General features: G+C 45.5%; 1 protein-coding gene across 1 annotated transcript in view; it reads right to left on the reverse strand.

Annotated features, from left to right (window-relative positions):
• The window catches only part of nr3c2 (nuclear receptor subfamily 3, group C, member 2), a 55950-nt gene that overhangs the window by 7835 nt on the left and 26361 nt on the right, over positions 1 to 21754 (reverse strand). The window contains exons 3-7 of the mRNA XM_040186775.2: positions 15842 to 15969; positions 9302 to 9418; positions 6589 to 6933; positions 5251 to 5395; positions 1840 to 1970 (exon numbers count right to left, since the gene is read on the reverse strand). Of these exons, the coding sequence (XP_040042709.2) occupies positions 1840 to 1970; positions 5251 to 5395; positions 6589 to 6933; positions 9302 to 9418; positions 15842 to 15969 (866 nt within the window). The remainder of the gene's footprint in view (positions 1 to 1839; positions 1971 to 5250; positions 5396 to 6588; positions 6934 to 9301; positions 9419 to 15841; positions 15970 to 21754) is intronic.

Genomic DNA, 21754 nt, shown 5'->3' on the forward strand with positions numbered 1-21754 from the left:
CATCACCCCGGAATGACTTCAATGAAGGGAGCTTCCTACGCCGCCTGCAAAAATACTGCACATTAAAAACGCTGGATGATTATTTTATCTCTTTTTTTTTTTGACATCCAATAACGCGGTTTGAAATTCCCTATTTCGATGCTGTATACCAGTTTCTTTTATCCACGCACTCTCTTTTTAAAATTCCAGCCCCGGGTTCGCAGGAAGTAAAGGAAAATCGCAGGCCTTGGAGAGTTGCCTGACGCTCGACTGGCCTTTATTAAGTACAGCAGGAGTCTCTGGAAAGTCTCCAGAGGACCAGCGAGAAGAGGAGAGGGGACCAGCTCTGCCAACTCCCCTGCCCCTTTGTATTCTCCCTATAGCTATGCACCTGTCTCCTTCTCAGCAACACAAGCTCCCCCTGTCAACGTTCGTCTGATCTCACTTTTCCCCTCTTGGTTTCCTTCCCGTACGTCTCCAAACGTCCGATGGAGCTCCGCTGCACGCGACTCAACGACATTGAGTTCATGTCTGCGATGCTTCCCTCCGTGCAGCTGTGAGGCCAGACCGACCTCATACCAGCGGTCAGGGGTAGATTGTATGTTTATCCACTGACAGAATGTGTACAACTGTAACGACTTCACAAAATCAAATGGGGTTTGTTTTGTTTTGAATGGTCACCACTCACCATCATTATCGAAATAATACCCTTTAGCAGTTAGGATTTATGACCTGAAACAATGCCGATTCAGAATTAGAAACCGCGTGATCCTTTTTGAAACCGTATCACAAAGCCGTTTGTTTTGATTTTTAAACCGCTCGTAATGCTAAAAGAACTAGAAGCTTCTTCCACGGTGATGGCGTGTAGGCAGAACCTAACTTGACGCGAGGATGAAGCAGTGGGATGAAGAAGAACCTTAAAGGCCTCGGAAACTGAACAGTGACAACGCTGCCGGTGAATATTTCCGGAAAGACACTGCGTTTCCTGTTTCAATAGCTTGCGAGTGGGTGTGGACCGCCGCCACGCAGTTTTGAGCCGAGGTTGCTGTTGAACTTGAGGGCAGCAGCTCGCGGGGCGTCGAGGGGCTGGAAAAAAAACGGCGCCTCCGTTTTCCGACTGAGCTACTCGCTCCAGCACACCCCGCGCGTGAAGCTGCGGCGCCCGTAGGCGCAAGTTTGGCAGCGCGGCGAGACCCTCTTTAGCGAGCGCTAAAGACGCACTGTGTTGATCGATGGGCAGTTTACAAAAAAATAAAAACCGTGTACAACAGAGTGGCCTTTGCTCAAAGGACGGAATAAAACAAGTCACTGCTCCCTTTTCTCTACCTGCATATGACGTGTCTCGCTAAACAAACAGGGTGCACGCAGCATCAAGTCTGTTTCCCCGCTTGTTATGGGTGTTAACGGATTACCAGGGAGGATAATCTAACAGATTTCAAAAAGGCACAAGTTTGCCAAAGCAGTTTCAAGGTGATTGAATACGATCCTCCGGTTGAAAACCGCTCTCTCCTGCTTGCAATTAACAAAATAAGTGGACTCAAAACGGCAATCGTCACCGCCACCGACGGTGTGCACCCATTTTTTGGGACACACCAAGAAGGTGCGACTTTAGAGTGCAGCATCGGAATAAAGGAGCATCCTCCTCTGGCGAGAAATAACAGGAACATTACAATTTATATTCATCCTTGCTTGGAATTAAATAAATTATCTTTTTAAATTACATTTCCTTATATGATATACGTTTAGTCATTTGAGCTTGGGTGGGGGTGGGGGTGGGGGGGGTGCAATGTGAGCAAGTGGGTGTAGAACGAATGAATGAATGAGTGAGCGTGGTTGCAGGGCCTGCAGCTGATCACCCACCTGTGCTGAGAAGCAGAAGGACCTTCATGGAGAGGAACTCGTCGTAGCTCAGCTGCAGCCGTAGAAACTCCTGGCTCACCTGCCTCATGCCCAGACACAGGTCGTACATGGCCGACTGCTGCATGCGCTCCCTGGAGATGGCGAGGGAGGGAAGAGGGGAATGACATCTATTAGTATTACAATACATACATACAATCCACTCTGTGTCAGGTTCTATGTCATTATTTTCTGTAACTTACTCCAGGGCCGGTGAAACAGTATATCAATATTCCACACAGTGCAGAGGAGGATGCTGCTAGTCTGGGATGAAGAGCAGAATACCAAATCCCCCCCTCAGATAGCAGAGCTCAACACACTTTACCACAGCACAGATGCACCACTTTCCAACACTGAGGAAAGACACCGGACCTACGTAAACGTACCCACCAAAGATCATCTAGCGTGTTCAGGTTGAATGAAATGACACACACATGAACATGTTAACTACTAAGAGACACTAAGCAGGTTTTTGTTTATCGACGCGTTGAAAAGACTCAAGTGGCCTCTGCAAGTTGTGCGTGCTTGTCGTGCATGACATTTTCTCCCCCTCTCTCTCTCTCTCTCTCTCTCTCGTGCACACATTTTAACCAGCACAGTAATCTTGGAGATCACAAAAACAGGAAACAAACATTAGTGGGAATGAAGAGGGAGCCAATCAGAAAAGTGCTCTGCAGACGCCACGGCTTCATGGGAATCTCAGTCTTCAGATGCCACCTCTCTTGGCCGCAAGGCGCCGACACGTTTGTGACGGCAGTAATTAAATGCGAGCGGTGCGGTTTGACTTGACAAGAGGTTAAGTGAGTGAGTTCTACCCACAGTTCACCAAAACGGCCCCATCACGCAGGCGAGCGAGGCAACAACTGGACAGAACCTCGTTTTGGTAGGGGTCCCGAAGCAGCCGTTCGGAAAGGTGTACTTAATATACAAAGTGAAGCTGTGAGGCTTTATGCGTCGGCCCGACTGAGCCGATAAACTGCGGCGACGCCTGTGTGGGGGGAAGAGCGGTTTCCCCGCCGAGCTGCACTGTGCATGTGAGCAGTTCTGCAGAGAGCAGCATAACATTATTTGATACAACTCTGGCTTGGAGTTTCTAAAGTCCCCACACGTCCGTCCCCCTCTCTCTCTCTCTATTTTGCTGAATCACTGGCTAAAATGAGCTGCTGGTTTTGGGGAGGAAAGAAAAAAACTGGCAGAAATCTCTCCTTCCCACCTTCTCCCTCTCTTTGTATCTGTGTGTCTGGCTCTGACTTTGTTCCTCTAGGTCTCAAACTGACTCCCTTTCTCTGTTTCAAAGGTAAAGGGTCCAGAGAGGAGCACAGGAAGGAAGAGGAGGAGGAAGAAGAAGAAGAAGCCAGCAACATTTTGTTTGTTCAGAAAATTATCTACAAACCATTCACTAAAGAGTCTGAAACTGAAATCATCATTGGTCAGTGCCCTTCACATACAAGCGCTTTGGCAAAATAATAGTTTTGTTGACAATTATTTGTACTTCATCCTTCAGCTGAGTGTGTTTGATTGACAGCTGAGCTGGTACAGGAATCCTCTTGCACCGGTGACTGCAGTTTGCAAGCCAAGGACAGTGTTTTGTTAGCAGCGGTATTTTGAAAAATAAGGAGCACAGCGACTGGCCTGTGAGCTGGGTGACATTTACAGTCGCAGGTAAAATCGTTTGCTGTTCAAAGTGTTAATTATCTGCAGACAGACATAACAAGTGCATTTCTCACTGCTTCTTGCTGTCCGCGTTGGCAGCCAATGATAGAACAGTTGCAAATTGATATCTGTGTTTAGAATATAGATTAAAATGAATGGATCTAACGGGTCAAGGTGTCAAAAATAGCTCTTTACGCATGGGCCGAAAATCAAGAGGTAGACAGATGTCGTCTTTTATCTTTTCCGTGTAGAGTAAAACTTGCCATTGCTTTAGGAGCATCACTTCTATGTGTTAATTCATACCTTTACACAGACACATTTTTCCGGTTTAACTTTCTATTATATCTATAAATGCTTTATTCCCTGGTCCATACGTACTGAGTAGCTATGGAAACAAGTGAACACTCTCCAACCTCTTTGAGGCTCACTGGACTTATTTCATGTACATTTCTGACGGAATTATAAACAACTTGTATCAATGTCAACACCAAGCGAGCAAAACACCTGATAACGGGCCCGAAGAGACATGCAGACCAGCCTATATCTAATCTCTTCTGTCAAGCTGCGTACCAGGACCATCCGTCAGTAAGGACGAGTCTTGCCGAGAAAGCATCACACTCACCAATGTGACCTCTTAATTCCCCTGGAAAGCATCCGTGTTAATCCATCGTGTGAATGCAAATTTGTGCATTTCCATCATTTTTCTGTGTTAAAACGTATTCCAGACTTCACTCACCAAATGACACAAACCATAAAGTCTCCGTGACAACATTGGATCTTCTCCAAAGGCCGGTCGTCATCTCACAGGAGCAAACACGTCACTCTTAAAGGACTCTGATCCAGTTGGCACTGAATTGATTAGAGGATCAGATGATTTCTGATGAGGCAACCCAACGCTTTACCAACTGCACTCACTGCGATACCACACAACCTGGCGGACTGCGAAGCCGCGCGTTGCACAATGGCGTTTGCGCTGCTGTTCATTTATTTGATCATTTGGAACAAACTGACCCACTGACATTGACTTACGCGAGCTCGGATGTCCCTGACTGAACCAGCTCCTCCTCCCATCAGAGGCATCTATTCTCATTCTTGTATTAATTCTGCAACATTCAACTCCTCAGCGGTCATCATGCACTACAAAAGTCACACTTCCTTACCTGCTGCAACCAAGGAAACATCAAAAAGTACATAACGGATTTCCCTGCGAAGCGCCAGAAATCCGTTGCAAAACTAAGAACAACGTCATTACCACAAAAACTCATATTGTCCCTTTGAACAGTTTGCAGGTATGTAAATGGGAAGTTGGGGAAATACACTCATTACTACCCAAATTCCACTCGTAAAATAGATGCATGCAGTACATGTGATGAGCAGCTAAAAAAAAGCCAGAGACAACTAAACGCAAAGACCAACTGTCCAATTACCGCATCTGCTAATTATACAGCCGACAAAAACAAATGATTCTTCTCTACATGTGAATTGTTGTGTGTTGAGAATCCCGCAGGACATCGCACAACATCAAATGTATTTAACGCTATACTTATTTCTATTCACAGACATGCGGCTGCTAAATATTCTCCGTTCTCCTCAGTACTTTGTCTTTTATAAATTCAGAAAAACAATATAAAAAAACGTGTGTGACATCAAATATTTAACAGCTGGACAACCAGCCAGAGGTCAGGACCGGCACACTTTAACATGGCGGCGGGTTGGACCTACTCGTTGAAGATGAGGTCAGGGGCGAAGTAGAGCATCTGTCCGTTGGTGTGTTTGTAGGAGCGCCAGCTGAGGCAAAAGGAGGACAGACACATCCACGAGTACTGGATCAGGGTGATCTGGTCCTCGATGGGCAGGCCCCGGAAACCTAACACACACACAGAGGACACACACGGGAGACACGGACAAAGCTGGTGAGCAGAAAGCGAGCCGCGTTGATTCAAAGCAGTTGGGATGCGCGTGCGCTCACGTGCAGAACACAGCGTGAATCTTTGCTGCAATTGGATATACATTTATATATATTTTTTTGGTTTCAATATTTATTTAGACTGGATAAGCAATTGCAAAGTATTCACCGATTCTTGTTTCGTGCAAAACCCACAAGGCCTCTAGTTATTGGCGTGTCGCCTACGAAGCTCCACAAATGCAGTCGGAGAGGGAAGGAAGGAGGACGCACGCATAATGTATATTTCTAAATGAAGGTATGTTAAATGTTTGGCTTGACAATGTGTATTCGTTAGAAGGTTGTTTTGATACTGATGCTATCAGAAAAGGATGAGCGATGTCGTCTTGTCCAAATGTGAGCTGGATGCAGGCGGGGGCAAATCTGAAAGTCAACGGTACTCATTCTGACCCTTTTGTCTGGCTCCCCTTCTATTTATATGTCCGGATATGGCAAGCAGACACCGTGGAGGTATCAAATATTTGCAATACAGCAAATTAAAAAGCCTCAAAGAGCCACCTGTGAGGCATCTTTCAATGTCTCCGACTGACTGGGATTTTAGGGGAACTAGATTTGTTTTTTATTTGATCCCAGTGCTGTAGTTTATAGGTAAAAGTGAATTCGATAGAAATGTCTTCTGTTCAACATAACATATGATAATGTCTTAATCTTGATTTGTTTTAATGGTTAAATTGGATTCCCTTCCTAATCTTGTTGAAGCTTTACCGGATCATTTCCTGACCTAATATTCAAATTACAATTCTATGTCATGACAAAACTAACAGTGTTCCCTACTTAAAAGGCAGAGATAGAAAGTGAAGATATAGGAATCTTCATAAAACACTTTTCCTTTGACAAGTGCGTAAGTAAAACAGAGAAATACAAATGTATTGACTCTTAATAATAAAATGAATTCATAATATAGAAAAAAAAGTATTAAATTGCTGTTCCAATCCTATGAATTTAAATCTAATGAACAAAACTTACAATGTAATTCCCGCACAATTATTTTCCTAACACACACTTTTGCAGGCGCTTTTTCCAACTCTTTTCCAATTGTGCTGGAAAAAAACCCTCTTGATACTGCATGTAGGCCCAATGCTCACGTGGTCACTAACCTGGAAGCACTTTGGCCCACTTCACCATGCGCACCATCTGCTTCCCGGCCAGCCGGTTGAGGCTGGACAGCAGGTGGTCGGTGGTGTCAGGCCGCGTGTTGTCGTAGCCGGAGTACACCTCTTCGGGCTCGATCAGCTCCAGCACGCTGCAGATGGAGGGCGGCAGAAAAGGTGCGACCCCGCCCGGCCCGTGGGGCACCAGGGCGGCGGCGGCGGCGGCGTTGAGCTCCTTCTCCGACGACAGGTATCCGCCTCCGGCGCCGCCGGTGGCAGTCGGTCCATCCTTAGAGCCCGGCAGGTCCTCACTGACACCCTTCAGCTTCCCGAGCTTCTTGGACTTTCGTGCTGCGGGGAAACACAGTGGCCCTCATTAACACACTGACAGCAGGTGGGTGAAGGGGGGGGGGGGGCTTTCTTACATTCATATTATCAATACAGAATATTTAGTAAATGGTTCTGCAAAGTGCGTTAATACCTGTTGGGACTATGTATATATTACATATCTATTACCTTAACCTATAGTTTTATATCATGATTTATTACTTTATTTATATGTATAGTCAGCAATCCAATTTTGATGATCTAAATCACTAAATAAATAAATGCAGTGGGCCAAAAGGTTTGAATTAAAAATAGCAAACAATGTATTTACTAGAGTATTTACCTTAAAGTGTATTGAAGTGAATGTTCTCACTACACTGGATGTGCTAACTCAGATACAATACCTGGAAAAAATGTCATTAATTGATAGCCTGTTAACCAGAAGGACACATTGACATTGAGGCCATGCAATTATGAGGCTTTTATTTTGAAAGTAAGTATACTATTTGAATTCTTTTTACCATTTGAGAATCTTGCAGCTTCGTTTAGTTGTCTAATCAGATCTACGCAGACAAGCTTACATTTATTGGGTTACCCTCTTGCTGATCGGCAACCTTCAGCTAATATTCCTGAACATTTGTTGATTTTCAACAATATGTAACATCTCACTGAAGAGATCTGTTTACTCTGGGTCATGTTTTTGTGCCTGTAATAAGCTGAAGTTAATAATTACCTGCTGCTAAAGCCACCCATCTCTATCTGATTCAAACAAGCTGGATTGTTGGGTTTAAATGAATCTTTTTTTGTTGTTGTACAAGGTTTAGACTGTGTCTGATCATTTTTCATAGTTTCCAGTCACTCCCCCATCGCCGGTGTGCTGGTGTTAGTTTTGACTCGTGACTTTATATGTTACATGATGGAGGGAACAGCCTCACTCTTTTGTGGCTTGTGTTCCGCTCTGTTCTGCTATGCAGGTGCAGCGTGTGCACTGATACAAGCGCACACTTCAATACTGCTGCTTGTATAGCACATCACATCCTGATTCCCGTGTTGCCCTGTGAGTCAGTCTATCACTGTCACTCAGTCCGAGCACCGGACATGCTGGAGGAGAATGGTGATGAATAATGGACTCTAATAATTAAATCAACAATACATCCATTCCATATTAGTTTTGTTGACTATGAATGATAAAAACCCGTCCCCTGATGAATGGAACCTGGGTTGTCCTTTTGCATTTAACCTTTAACCACAAGTGTCTAAATGTTGTTAAATGAAGCTCATTAAAATCATCTGGGGAAAAAAACTACCGTGAGGGGAAGAAGGAAAAGGAGAAGCGTTTTCCTGCAGCCGTTTACTAAATCCTTGCTTCACAAAGGACTCGAGATTCAGAGCGTCAGAGTCGTCGCTGTTGTGAGCCTGTAAAAGCCCTTTACATCTTTTATGTGACATTGGGCGCATTAAACTTAATTTGACGTGACAGCAGAAATTTCTAGTGCATTTCCACATGACGGACTTTTCACAAAGCAGAAGCCTGGTACTAGTAAAGAACTTTAGACTTTAGCATCTGTCAGATGCTATAATCTGAAATATTTAGGATTAAGATCTACGCTATCCACTGCTTTCATCTCGCGGCACATCCAGTTAGATAACATCTAACATTCAATGACACACATGTGGTGCAACTGTATTGCGGCGTCGCGCGCCTCGGGGTGAGAGGATATTTAGCGTGGCGGATAATTAGGTGATGATCAGTATGAAAAAACTGAACTGCAAATGGGTTTAGACGTTGAAGTTGAGGAACCTTGCCTGGAAAGAACGTCTGAGGCCCTTTCCATAGGAATCCTCTAGGAATGTCATGTTAACTTCTCTCCCCAGCGCTGTAGATCGACGCCATTCCTTCAGAAGACAAATATTTGACTAAGCAGTCAACTACTCTCAGTAACAGCAGCAGCTGTGCACGTTCCCCCTTTGGCCGCCTTTATTTTAGTTTTTCTCATTTCTAATGTCCTTTACTCTAATGGACTAATGGATCAAGTAGCCTTTTAGCATGGCACATTCTACTGCCACCCTGAACTGGAACGAGCGAGTGGCAATACTCAAACTAATTTAATTTCAAATCCCCTTTCAACCTGGTCTTGCCTCATAATACAATATTGCAACCTGCAATACTGTAGATCCACACCCGCTGTGGATGCATACGGCACGCTGTGCTCACATATAGGCTACTTACGTGCGCACCGATGCACACAAACACCCCCGTGACTCAGCAGCCTTGGGTCTTCTCCTACGGCTGCACCCAGACCTCCTTTTTCTATCCTCGTCTATTCAAGGGCCCGACTCAAATGTCACGTCCGAGACACGTGACACGTGACACGAGGGTGCGACTCCTCACCTCCGAGGTTCATCCCGGCCTGGAGACACTTCCGTACGCGACACGCCGGACAGTTTTTCCTTCGGATCTTGTCGATGATGCAGTCATTTCTGCCGGCACACAGGTAGTTGTGCTGACCTACAGGAGGACAAGGTAATGAAAACAGCGTCAGAACTGAGGGGGGTGAACTCGACATGTGGACTAATGCACCGCGCAAACAAATACTTGTATGAATGTGATTAAACAAACGTGAGGATTCTACTGCGGAGACTGTTTTGTAATGTAGGTCAACGCAGAAACCCGTGGAATGTCTGGCAACATCCCAGATCTGCATTTCCTCGAATTTCACCGTGAAAATGATTGAGATCGCGATTGCTCGGCTCTCGCGTTCCAGAGCGCATGACTAATGGTGTATTTTACAGTATATGGCGTGAGGGTATTAATATTGGCTGGACCCCCGGACGCTGGCTGCAGTTGGACTATTCCTGACAGTGATGCTAACATGGCGAGAATCCCTCCTGCCTCCCGCCGCCCGCCTGGCCCTCAGCTAGAGCCAATGATCTCCCATTTCAGAGCGCTTCCTTCCGCTCCACTGGCCCTTCACTGTACAGCTCCTCTCCTCCTCCTCCTCCTCCTCCTCCTCCACTCTTCTCCTTCTCTACGCCTGTGACTCCATCCCACTTTTATTTATTTTTTTCTCCCTTTTTTTTTTCCACACGTCCGCCAGCCTCAGAGCGCCATACGCCCACACACAGGCAGGCTCATACTCGTGCACACATACAGTCATTCACTCGCTCACTCCCATACACACACACACACACACACACACACACACACACACACACACACACACACACACACACACACACACACACTGCCAAAGCTGCTCCACTTGGCGATTTAGAAAAAAACAAAACTGTGAATGTTGTAGCTGCTTTCACAAACAAATACACACACATGGAATTCACAACACCACCCAGATGGAGGGGTGTATTGACCCAAGTGACCCCAGTACGGGCCTTGTCTCTATTGGTTTTGATGCTCATCTCAGATGGTGTGTGTGTGTGTGTGTGTGTGTGTGTGTGTGTGTGTGTGTGTGTGTGTGTGTGCACACACACACACACACACACACAAGTAACGCACAGGTCAATGTATAGCTGCGTCCCTGTTCGTCTTGCACCCTCCGCTTCTTCTTCAGAAGTACCCGGGATTTTCTGGCACCAATGCCGGCGTGTTGTTTGCATGCACATCCTGCGCGTCGCGTTTGTTGTTCGTCTGCAGTACAGTATTTGTATTTGTGTGTGCAGGACTGAGCAGAAGTTGTTTTCTGAGCTAGCAGGAGCAGTGCACAGTGTGTCTGTCTGACTGCTGCCAAAAGCCAAGGAACCGAGCTGCAGGGGGAGAGGCAGCAGCTGTAGCCCCACCACTATTTCTGGCTAAATCACATGACCGTTACATAAGCCCATTTTTCTTGCTCTAAAAATCAGTAAACTGCGACACAGGAAACACAACGCTGCCATCCCCCCTCCCTCGCCCCCCCTCACCCCACCCCCCTTTGCGCACGTGCACGCACGCATACTCTTGCTTGGAAGGGCCGGACCAATTGGCAATTCGGAAAACTCTGTGGAGCCTTTCCTGTCAACTGTTTAGCTCATTCCCGTGAATCTTGTTAATAACTGTTGGAGTGAAATCCACTTTATGAGACAGGCGGAGTCGTAGTCCGATGGTGTGTGTGTGCGTGTGTGTGTGTGTGTGTGTGTGTGTGTGTGTGTGTGTGTGTGTGTGTGTGCATGCGCCACTGAGTGTGTGAAGAGGAGTGCACTGTGTGTGCATGCCCTCACATGCCCTCGACCGGGATGTTTACCTCTGAATATCGGCATTTGCTTAACAACCGGGTGCGTGGTTACTGACGAGTGCTACTTTTTAATTGAAATTACACTACATTATAATATAATGTCCTAAAATCAATAACTTGTGTTTTATTATAGTAACATATTCTTTTAGTGATAAATAAACAATTCCTCAGATACCGTATTAAACTTGAAAATCCTTTTTAAAAAAAAACGCCTGTCTGCTGGTACAATGCACACTGTCAGCATCCTCCGTCACATGGCAACCCTAAGAGTCTTTTAAATGGAGTCCACTCAGGTCTACTTTTAGCTAATGATCTCACAATCTGGCAACGACCCGCTGAGTAGTCCCTGCTGTCTGTCAGCTCCGGCACCCTCAATTATGAGGACATCCTTCCGAAAAGAACTACTCCTTCCTACGGAGACCCCGCTTTAACAAGTGTAATCCTAAATGTAGAGACCCCCCCCCCCCCGGCTCAGCTACAGTGCATCTGCTTTACAAATAATATTCAGACAGACTTGGGGCTTTGCTAAGATGCAGCCTTCAACCTGACATTTTCTAGCTGATCCAAATTAATATTTATCATTCATAGTGAGTGCAGATTTCTTAGTGTTAAGCCCGTCTTGCAGTCCTAAGATGACATGTAACTAAGGGATGTGCTGAAAACGTCAAAATCTCACTCTAATAGATTATTGCAGTTTAATGATCTATACCACACATTTGTTTTCAATTCTGTGATTCATGGGCTGTTATGGTGACCCAAATTAGGCGGCCAACAGAAACACCAGAACCAAAGAACCAAAACTGGACTCGGATATGTAATTGTCGTTACCGCCTGGCCAGCAGTGAGCAAGTCGCAAAACACAAAAACAGCTGGATTGGATGCAGCTCTGCACAATTAAATGCCTTTGCCTGGATCATCAGAAGTTAAAATTAGAATGTCATAGAAGCTGTTCTTTTGTTTACCAAACTCTTAACTTAATTGTTTTCTTTTTTGTGTAATTTTTTTCGGTATTTTTTATAAGCGGTGTGCCTTTTGACATCTATTTTTACCATCTGCTGTCATTTTACATAATGCGGTGAGTCATTGTTTACTCCTCAGTATGGTATTTGGAGGTTTTTTTTTGTGTATACAAACAGCCAGTAATCATGTTAAAGGCAGTTTGAATCCCAAATCTGTTATATGGCACCTACAGTGCAACCTGAACCTTTACCTGGATTTGAACCAATCTTCCTGTCCCGCTCTTTATAACCACCGTTTAAAAACATATTTGACTTTCATCTGTACCATATCTATCAAGTGTTTTCACATTATAGGCCTCCAAAGGAAACATTGCCTGAGGTATTTATGTCTTCATATAAGCCTGTGGTACCTTTTTCTGAGGTGCCATTTCTGTCATTTTCTGTGGAAATAATGTGTCAATTAGCGGATGATTTATTTGAAGAAGAAGGAAAAGTAAATAATTAGGTATTATGTAATTTATCAAGAAAAAAATAGCCTCAAACCGTTTAAGAATTAGCTGAGTTTCTCTGTTGTTTTCATTGGGATTTGAATAAATCGGTGTTTTGGATTCTTTGTGAGGAAAAAACAAGCAATTTTGAGGTGCCAACTTAAATACAGAAAAAACGTTAGGGGCAATTGTTCTCTATTCATCATTACAATATTTCATAGGCTGAAAAATGTAAAACAGAACTACAGAATAGTTCTTGTAGCCGTAATTTATTGTATGCACATGTGTGTCTATTTTTAAAGCGGAGAGGATGCAGAAAATAAAGAGCTCCCAGTTCCACACCGGGACGGTAAATGTATCTAGGTTGCTTTTAGAGGGACCCTTCCTCAGGCTGCATTCTCCAACCTAAATGCCTATTAGCTATGTGGGTCACACACATATTTACAGTGAGCTTTGAAGATTTAATTTCTGCCTAATGCTGCGCATCTGGAATGCTTAATGAAGGAGTGCACGTGTTGTGTATGTTGCGTATGCACGTGTGGCTGCGACTGGGTCTGTACGCGCGTCGCACGCCGTTTCCTTCCAAAGAGGCCGTGGCGTGAGTGTTGGTGAGCTGAAAGCAGGGTCCGGTGTCGTTGCGCGGAGCAGGCGTGCCGAGCCACTGATGACATGTGAATAATAAGCTCGCGTTCAGCTCTAAAATGCGCCCCGCTTGGAGCCCTTCATCGAGTGCAGCTGTCTTGTATCAACAAACCGGTCCCAGTAAACCGGGTCCAAGGGAGAAGCACAAATTACTTTCCTCTGTTTCCACATTTCATTAGCGATGATAACACATATTTACAAACTTTGCCGTTAAGCGTCGGAAAGCATTTCCCCGGCAGCGGGATGAGCGTTGAACTGAGGGGCCTCGTTTGTTCCAGTGGAGCCAGTAAATTGGCTGCGTGTGACAGTCGAGTTAACAGCAGCAATACGACTGCAAAACATTTAGGCTTCATGAAAGTTCCTCTATGTTTGTTCAGTTGGTGTTGAAGGTGAAGTAGCTGCCATCCTGTATCCGATCACCCGGATGCCTCGCAGTGAGTAGGAGAGCAGGTGGGTGACGTTTCTTTTATGGAATAAGTGGACGTGAGTGAGGAAGCTTACAGAATGAATTGAGGGGCCTTTTGAAAAGCGCACAGTCGGAATTCTGCACATTACTCCGCATCCCTGCATAACCTCGGTAATAAACCTCACAGCGCACAGCCGACCAGTGGAACGAATGTGTGTCCTCCTGAGGAGGACAGCGGGAGGCCCATGTGACCTATCGGTGGTCTAAACGTAAAGCCCCCACAGAATAACCGCGCCGAGCTCCGGCGAGGTGACATAAAAAACCTAACCACGACGTGTCTGATGCGGGAAACAAGACCCTCCGCAGTCGGTAGGATTCCACCGGAGTTGTTGACGACTCTGGAACGCTAACCGGCTCTGTAGTAAAAGGCTGTGAGCCAGTTTAGTCGTCTAATGAGCTACAGCCGACTGAAAAGTTTTATCCCCCCGGGGCAGGAGGTGCCAAAGGAAATTAAGCACGGGCTGGATTTTTCCCCTTCTACAGATGCCCGCTGTCTGCAGTCATCTCTTACATCTCACATGGTGAGTGTTTCCTCAACCTGGGGAGGCGCAAAGCGCCTTCTCACGTCCTAATTCGCGCCTCTCCGTCGCTCACTTGCTGACGCAGCGTTTTTTTTCCCATCCCTCTCCCCCGCGTCTTGCTCCCTCTCCCGGCTGCTCCTCTCTTTATCTCTCTGTCTGCGTCTGACTTTTTCTTTGTCCTTCCTTCCTCCCCTCCCCTCCCCCCTCCCTCACTGTATCTGTTTCACTGTCCTCTATCGCTCTTCACTTTGCAAAATCCTTCCCTCACTGTTTCCACCCTTTGCCTCCCTCCACCTTGCAGCTCTCTTTACACCTCAGCAGCAGCAGCAGCAGCAGCTGTGGGATGAGGGGAGGGGAGGGGGGGGGGGGGGGGGGTCAAGTAAGGTAACAGCCCGCTTTGCACATCGGAAGGGCACGCGAGTCGCACACAACCTCAATGACATCACACCGCGGTGCCGTTTGCCCTCATTACGCCTTGATGGTTTGCATAGTTGCGTTTTTCAAGAGGAAATTCCCAACGAAAACACAACGGATGCTCATAAAGTAAAGAGCAGTGCATTTGATATGAAGGGCGTCGCATAAATCGCTGAAATGATTTTGGTGTAATTACGCAAAAAAAAAAAAAAAAAAAAACGGGCCGGCAGAGGGAAGAGGCATTACCGCAAAAGGCCAGAGAGACGCGAGCTCTCCAGAGCCTCACCTGACCTGAAGTCACATGTTCAGCATCCGCCGCCGGCTGTCTGCTCGGCCGAGCTGCAAGCAAGAACTATATGGCACGTCTGATTCGATAACCCCCTGACACATAATCCGGTTTTCAAGTCTCTGTAATGAGAGTTTGTAAATATCATCTAATTAAAGGCCTGATTTGATTGGGAATAAGTGTAATTCCTCCAACGGCCGGAAAAACACCTTGAGGGCCCGGCGGCCGGCCGGCCGGCTTGTTTGCTTATTTCCTTTCCTGTCTGCACCGACTGGGTCTGTGAGAGTGCGTTTGGCCTTCAAACACTCATTTTAATGAGTGAAGCCAACGCCTCAGGAACAAAATGAAAAGCACATTATGGCAGCTTGTGATTTTCCCTCAGCTAAATATAACTTAAAGGGCTGCTAGCAGGAGAATTACCTCCTGAATGGCTTTTCCCTTTTCTCATGTGCCTCGGTCACAGTCTATAAATAGAGCGCGCCGAATGTTTTTGGTTTCCAAATAAGAAAAATAAATAGGTCTTCTTTATAACTTACAAATAATAATAATCAACACGGTGCAAAAGAACAGGCTGCTTCATGTGTGCTCAGGAAAAAAAGCGAATATCCGAATCATGACAAATAAAAAACATCATGCAACACTAATGAATAAAAGTAGCAGTAGCTTCTTCCTGTTGAGTTTCCCAAGATTTAGTCTCAGGAGTGTCGATAACATATGTCACTTATCTGTAAACAATGACGTAAAAGAGGGATTTTCTTCTCTGTTTAGGGTTTAGTGGGAGAAAAATATGGTGTCCCAGAGTGCGCTTGACACCAGGGACTATTGGCTACTCGGCTCGCTTTAGTCCCGACTACTTAGGGCTGATTCCATCTTTTTTTTTTTTTTTAGTTCACCTCAAAAAAGCGATATCAGCATGATAAACCGACGCACCTTCCACGGCCCTTTTGAAGAACACCTTGCAGCTCCCGCACGTCACCACGCCGTAGTGGCACCCCGACGCCTCGTCCCCGCAGACCAGGCACACTTTGGCCGTCGAGGACGGTTGTCTCAGCGGCGAGCTGTAAGAAAGAGACACACGGACACAAACCAGGGTTTTAAGACAAGAATCAACAGAGACATAGTTTTCCAACGTCAACAACAAAGCCGAGGCAGATGTCTCGGCAGTGCCGGCGGCTGATTTACATTGTGAAGCATTCCTTTGTTTTTACGACCCCCCCCGACCCCCCGACCCCCCCGACCCCCCTTCCCTTGTGTACAGTAGCGGCACCGCGAGGCCGGCCGTAAAGATGTTAGGGAGGCTTTGCACTCAACTGATTTATAGCTTCACCGGGCTTAAAGGGACGTCAAGGACAGAATCACAGAGGAGATTATTTAAACTCAATAAGCGGAGGGACACAGAGCAGGATGTCGAAATTAAGTAGGGCCCCCGAAACACTCGTCCCCCCTTCTCCGGTGGGGAAAAAAGTGGAAAGCGTTGGGAAAAAAAAAGGGATCGAGTGGTGTCCAAAAATAATACGAACCGCGATCGAGCAAAGATTTGAAGATCTGAAGTAGCGTAAACTCAGGTTCAAAGACCACAGCTGAGAATCAGCCTGAATGTCTGCGGCAGCGTATGAAGCCTGTCAGGTGGTAACGAAGGCAAAAGGGCTTTGTTTACTTTGGCGTCATCCACTTGCTGTCACTGCCGACTGATTTCTACGTTTACACGACAATTACAGCTCAGGGTTCACGGTCGGCTCCTACTCATGCCGTGCTCAATGGGAGAATTATTTATTTTTTTATAGTCTACTATTCCTGCAAGTGGGTGTCAAAGGTGAATGCACGGCCTGTTGGCCAAGTTGGTCTATTAACCGAAGAGGGAGGCTCAAAGCCAACGTTTCCTTCTTCTGTCATTCGTCGTAGTTTTTTTTTTCAGTTAGACAATCACTCAAAACTTAACTGGGGTGAAATTTAAATTGGTGAGACTTTTCTTAATGTCACAGATGAATTATCGCTATTGTCAATATTGAGATAGCTGTTCTGTGCACAGTGTTGGTATTGCAGCGCAGTCAATCATCCAAATGAATTGGCTTCCCAGAAATGCGGCATAAGTAACTCAAAATAACAGTACAGAAATGCCAAATACTTAGACTTCTTGGTAAGTACTACTGACTATTTGTTTAATCATACGATATCAAGGGTTTCTTATCAATAATGTGAAAAATAATAAATATCGGCTTCAAAAATCGAGTATGATTTGGACATCAGAGCGGCTTCTAAACATTGATTCACAATGGAACTTGTTTTATAGTTTTGATGTAAATAAGGTACAAGAGTCTATAGAATGAACTTCCAAATAGAGAGATATTGTTGATTTATAAAGCGTAAGACAATGTATGGTATGTTTATTCATTTTGTCATATATATATATATATATATATATATATATATATATATATATATATATATATTATTAAGGTTTATTTATCAACTGTCTGGTGGCCTCTTGTCATTATGCGAAAGCGTCAAAGCAAGTTGAGTGTTGCTTTGGTACAGACTCCATGCTAGGCCATATATTAAGCTCCTTAAGCCTTTATATCTAACGCACTTCCAAGAACATTAGGACTACGATAAGGTCTGCTAACTGGAGATGTAAGGCACAAGAGGAAGGCGGCGGGTACATTTTAAAGCTGTCCGAGTACCGTCTGGTTGGAAATATGACATAGTTTCATCAGTCTGCAGAGGAAGCGTGCCATATGGATGAGGTTGAATGATTATCTCACATTTCGGGCATGCTACTCGTTGGAGCTACTGTTATGTCCTCTATATTAATGGAAGGACGGTGAATTGCTCGCCTCCCACTTGTGATACAAAATGTAACGCGCATTTACATTCTATATAGTATTCAAAGCTTCCTGCGTTCTGCCGTGGGTCTACGAAAAAAAGGGATATCGCATCTTTGACAGGACATTTCCCTTTATGTGCATACACACGCACACACAAAGAACACAGCACGTAGACGGGTACAAAGAGAGAACACCTTGTATCAAAGCATTAAAAATGGCCTTTTCTGTTCTAATTACCTCGCTACCATCTCAATCAATAACATGCAAGGTGATTGTCTGGTTAACATTCTCCTTACATCCTTCATCAAACCAGCTGCCAAGCGCTCCTCCCCCCACTCCCCTCTCTCTCCCTCACTCGCTCTCTCATGCACACACATTTCCTCCAGGGGACTAGCTGGAAAGGGGTACCGCAACAGCACACTCGGATACAATCAGGACCACTGATCTAATTCCCCCTCGTCCATCTACACACACATTCAATTTGTTAGGACGCTTAGAGGAGTCTCTGGTGAGGTGTTTGTCTGACTAGATCTTTCTGGCACCGGGCCCCATGGTTTCAGCTAATGTGAGTGTGTGTGTGTGTGTGTGTGTGTGTGTGTGTGTGTGTGCACAAAAGCGATCCATGTCGCGGTGTGTTTTTCGCCGTGTTTATCTGCCGAACACCCCCCGCTCTCCCTCGCGCTCCCCTTTCTTTCACACCATTGCAAAGCAGTATTGACAAGAAAGCAAATAAAGTTTACAGTCGAGAATAACACAAAGAGCACATCTAAAGGTCTAAAGTATCTGCTTCTATAACACGCAGTCGCCCGTCCACCCTTTTAATAGCGCCACACATTAAAAACCTCATCGCTGCCAGCCAGCCGGGCGGCCGGCCTGCTGGTCGACCAACAAGGTGACCCCCCCTCACCCCCCCGCCTCAGAGAAGTATATAGGTCATTCACTCTCTGCTTATGAAACCGGAGCAGACAGGGCAGGCTGCAGTGACGGTGCACCAACGGCTGCCAGCGGCCACAAAACTCAACACGAAGCTACCAGACTTTCCCAAATCGGGCTGTTTCAGCACAGATGATGGCCTGCAGTTTGTTAATGTGATATGATGTTAATGTGCTCGAGAGGATGAGGGAATAAGCTGCAGCCGAGGTCTCCAGTCAGAATTCTAATCGGTACGTTGTTGGTAGGTGGTGCGCATCTTTGACACACAATAAATACCCTGTTTATATGTCATTTTTATAGCTTGCAATATTCTGAGGTTGCAATTTCTGTCCATTTCAATTACGGTTCAGATGATGATGGAGCACTGGAAGTAAAATTGTTATTCAGTCCTGCACGCTGAACCTTATGTCGCTGTTCATCTCATACTGAAAACACAAAGCCAGTCTACGAAAGAGGCACGTTTGCATTGCTCAGATTAACTTCCATTTTAGGTCAATGTACAGTGTGATACTACACAAAAAATGTGAAATAGAAATAAAGTCAATTCATTTATTGCTATCTGAAATCTTCTGGATGACCCGTTCTTCAGTTGTGTCCAGGCTATTTCTGAGAACTGGGACTTTTTTTTTTTTATTGCAACCCCTGTCTTTACTTCTGGGTACAATCTCCGACTGACTCAATGGGACTGACTGCACAGATCAAAGGTCTCATTCTTCGCTCCAGTTGTTGCTTTTTTCTCTTCCTACAGAAACCCCAGGGCAGCGGTTTCATTGTTTTCGGTGTCCTTTCATCTTTAAAGATTACGCACAAAGCTAACAACTGATTTAGTTGCTGTTTATTTCCCATGACGATACAGATGAGTGCGAGTACACAACGGTTTCTTCCCACCCAAAAAAAAGGTTTGTATCTCTTACTGACGCTTGCCGGCCTCTTTGCTGCTCCCCGGCAGAAAACAAATGTTAATGAAACGACAAAAAGAAACTGTATTTGAGACCACTGTGCCCACTGAAATGCCCCAGGACCAGTCCACTGGACAGATGTTTGGGCTCAAGATGGCCTCCAGCTTGTCTGCAAGTAATTCAGATGTCACACTGAGCGCATTCTTGAAATGATTGAAATATCTCCTCCCTGTTTCAGCTGCGGCAGGAATGCTAAATCAGCGTGAACTAAGACAAGAAAGTACCCCCCTAAGATCCGTCAAGAGTCAATATTTCACTTAGTAATGACAGCGGCCGGTCAAGGCGTAATTTTGCCAAATTCAGAATTTGCACAACGGGTCATTACGGGCCTCAAGTTGTTGCCATGGAAACAAAACATGAAGTAGAAATAAATGACAAGTTCGAGATAAAGTCCAAGGGGCTTCATTTATTGTAAGGTTAGCAAGACAACATGGTTATGGGGGGTGAATAATGGGTCGTCAGATGCTGTGTGATGGACGGCCCATGTGGTGAGAATGAACCCGGTGATCCCTGTAAGTACATTAGCATGACAGACGGTAAACAAGCAGCCGAAGCACACAGGGTTGTATAGAAGAGGCGCGTCCTCCTCGTGCGCGCCAATAAGGCGAGAGCTCCTTCCCCGAAAGGTTTTCACGCCGGACAATCTGAAACGTGGCCAAAAGAAACAACAATTAAGTGGCCCGACTGAAGTAAATTCCTTAAGTCCTCTCCATTTATTCTCTTGGCAGCCAAGGAATCTCATTTTGCTTCCAGTGTGTAAACTCTACTACTTCTTCTGATCTTTCTACTGGCTGATTACAACCATCTGTAAAGCCTTTGTCAAAAATCTCTGACCCGTAGTTTATTTGCTTCAAATCAGTTGCTGAAAAAAAACAAAAAAACATGCCTAACGTTCACTTGACAATTGAATGGAACCTCAACTTCTGTATATCACACACACTCACACACTCCTGAGCTGTACTGTATTTACAGTGCTGTAGAACCAGCCGCCCACTGTAAATATAAATGTGTGTCTGCTCAAACACACACACACACACACACACACACACACACACACACACACACACACACACTCTCGAGGCCGTTATCACGGGGATCAGACAAGTACAGCAGCCTCCCTGAACCTGCCCCTCATGAAAGAGAAGCATCCTTGACTCTTAAAAAAAAAAAAAAAAAGAAAAAAAAACACACACACAACTTCCGCGGTACACTGCGTTTTCTACAGCCAGGCCTATAATATTTATATAACACGCACTTTGGCACGCTGAAAAACCTTAAGCTGGACCGGTTCAAAGACTTTTTTTATGTAACACACCACCCGGCGTGCTGGAAAGGTAAAGGTAGATTGGTTTATACAAGCGGAGGGAGACGGAGAGAAAGAAAGAGGACAAAACGGCTTACGTAACCGTGGGCAGACAGTGTAAACATTAGGTTGACACCCACTCACCGCCTCTCAGAGGGAGAGAGGTCTTATGGGTAGTGTTGGAGAGCCCCCGGGGATTTATTTTTCCTGGTGAAGGTGAGCCTGGCATTGGGAAGAGTACCTGAGCACACAGAAACATGAGATTTCCTCTATGTCCGGCTTGTGTTACACTCGTGTTAGAGTTACAGTGACTGGCTGCCTCCTGTGGTTAAGAAATGTTTATCATTTTACTGTAAGGTTTCCCTTTAAAAACACAAGTATAAAATCTAAATACAGGCGAAAAAGGCGATTTCACCATCGGATTAGATAATGCAGGTCTGCTTTCTGCTGGGATCTGGTGTCCCGGCTGTGATTGCATTCCTTGCTTCACATTCCAAGCTGTTGTGTTGTCTCCCCTCCAACGCTCGTGCCTATAAACTTTAAGTGACCTTCCCCCGTAACAGCAAATCACGACTAACCGCCACGTATAAATCCTCTGTTTTAAGAGTAAACAAAGAAATGCGCCAAGTCACTGACTTGCATGCGCACACGCTCTCTTTTGGGGAGTTGATAAAGGCCGTAAATCAATGGGCAGAAAGAGACTACAGTAGGACTCAGTTTGTACTCGGCGCGTCTGACCGAGTCGACAGCCACTCCCTCCCGAACTTTCACCTCTCCTGCAGAAGGCAGTCGCGGCCGAACGGCCTCGGGGGGGGGGGGGGGG

The sequence above is a fragment of the Gasterosteus aculeatus genome, chromosome 9 (assembly GCF_964276395.1).
Source record: "Gasterosteus aculeatus chromosome 9, fGasAcu3.hap1.1, whole genome shotgun sequence".
NCBI lineage: Eukaryota > Metazoa > Chordata > Actinopteri > Perciformes > Gasterosteidae > Gasterosteus > Gasterosteus aculeatus.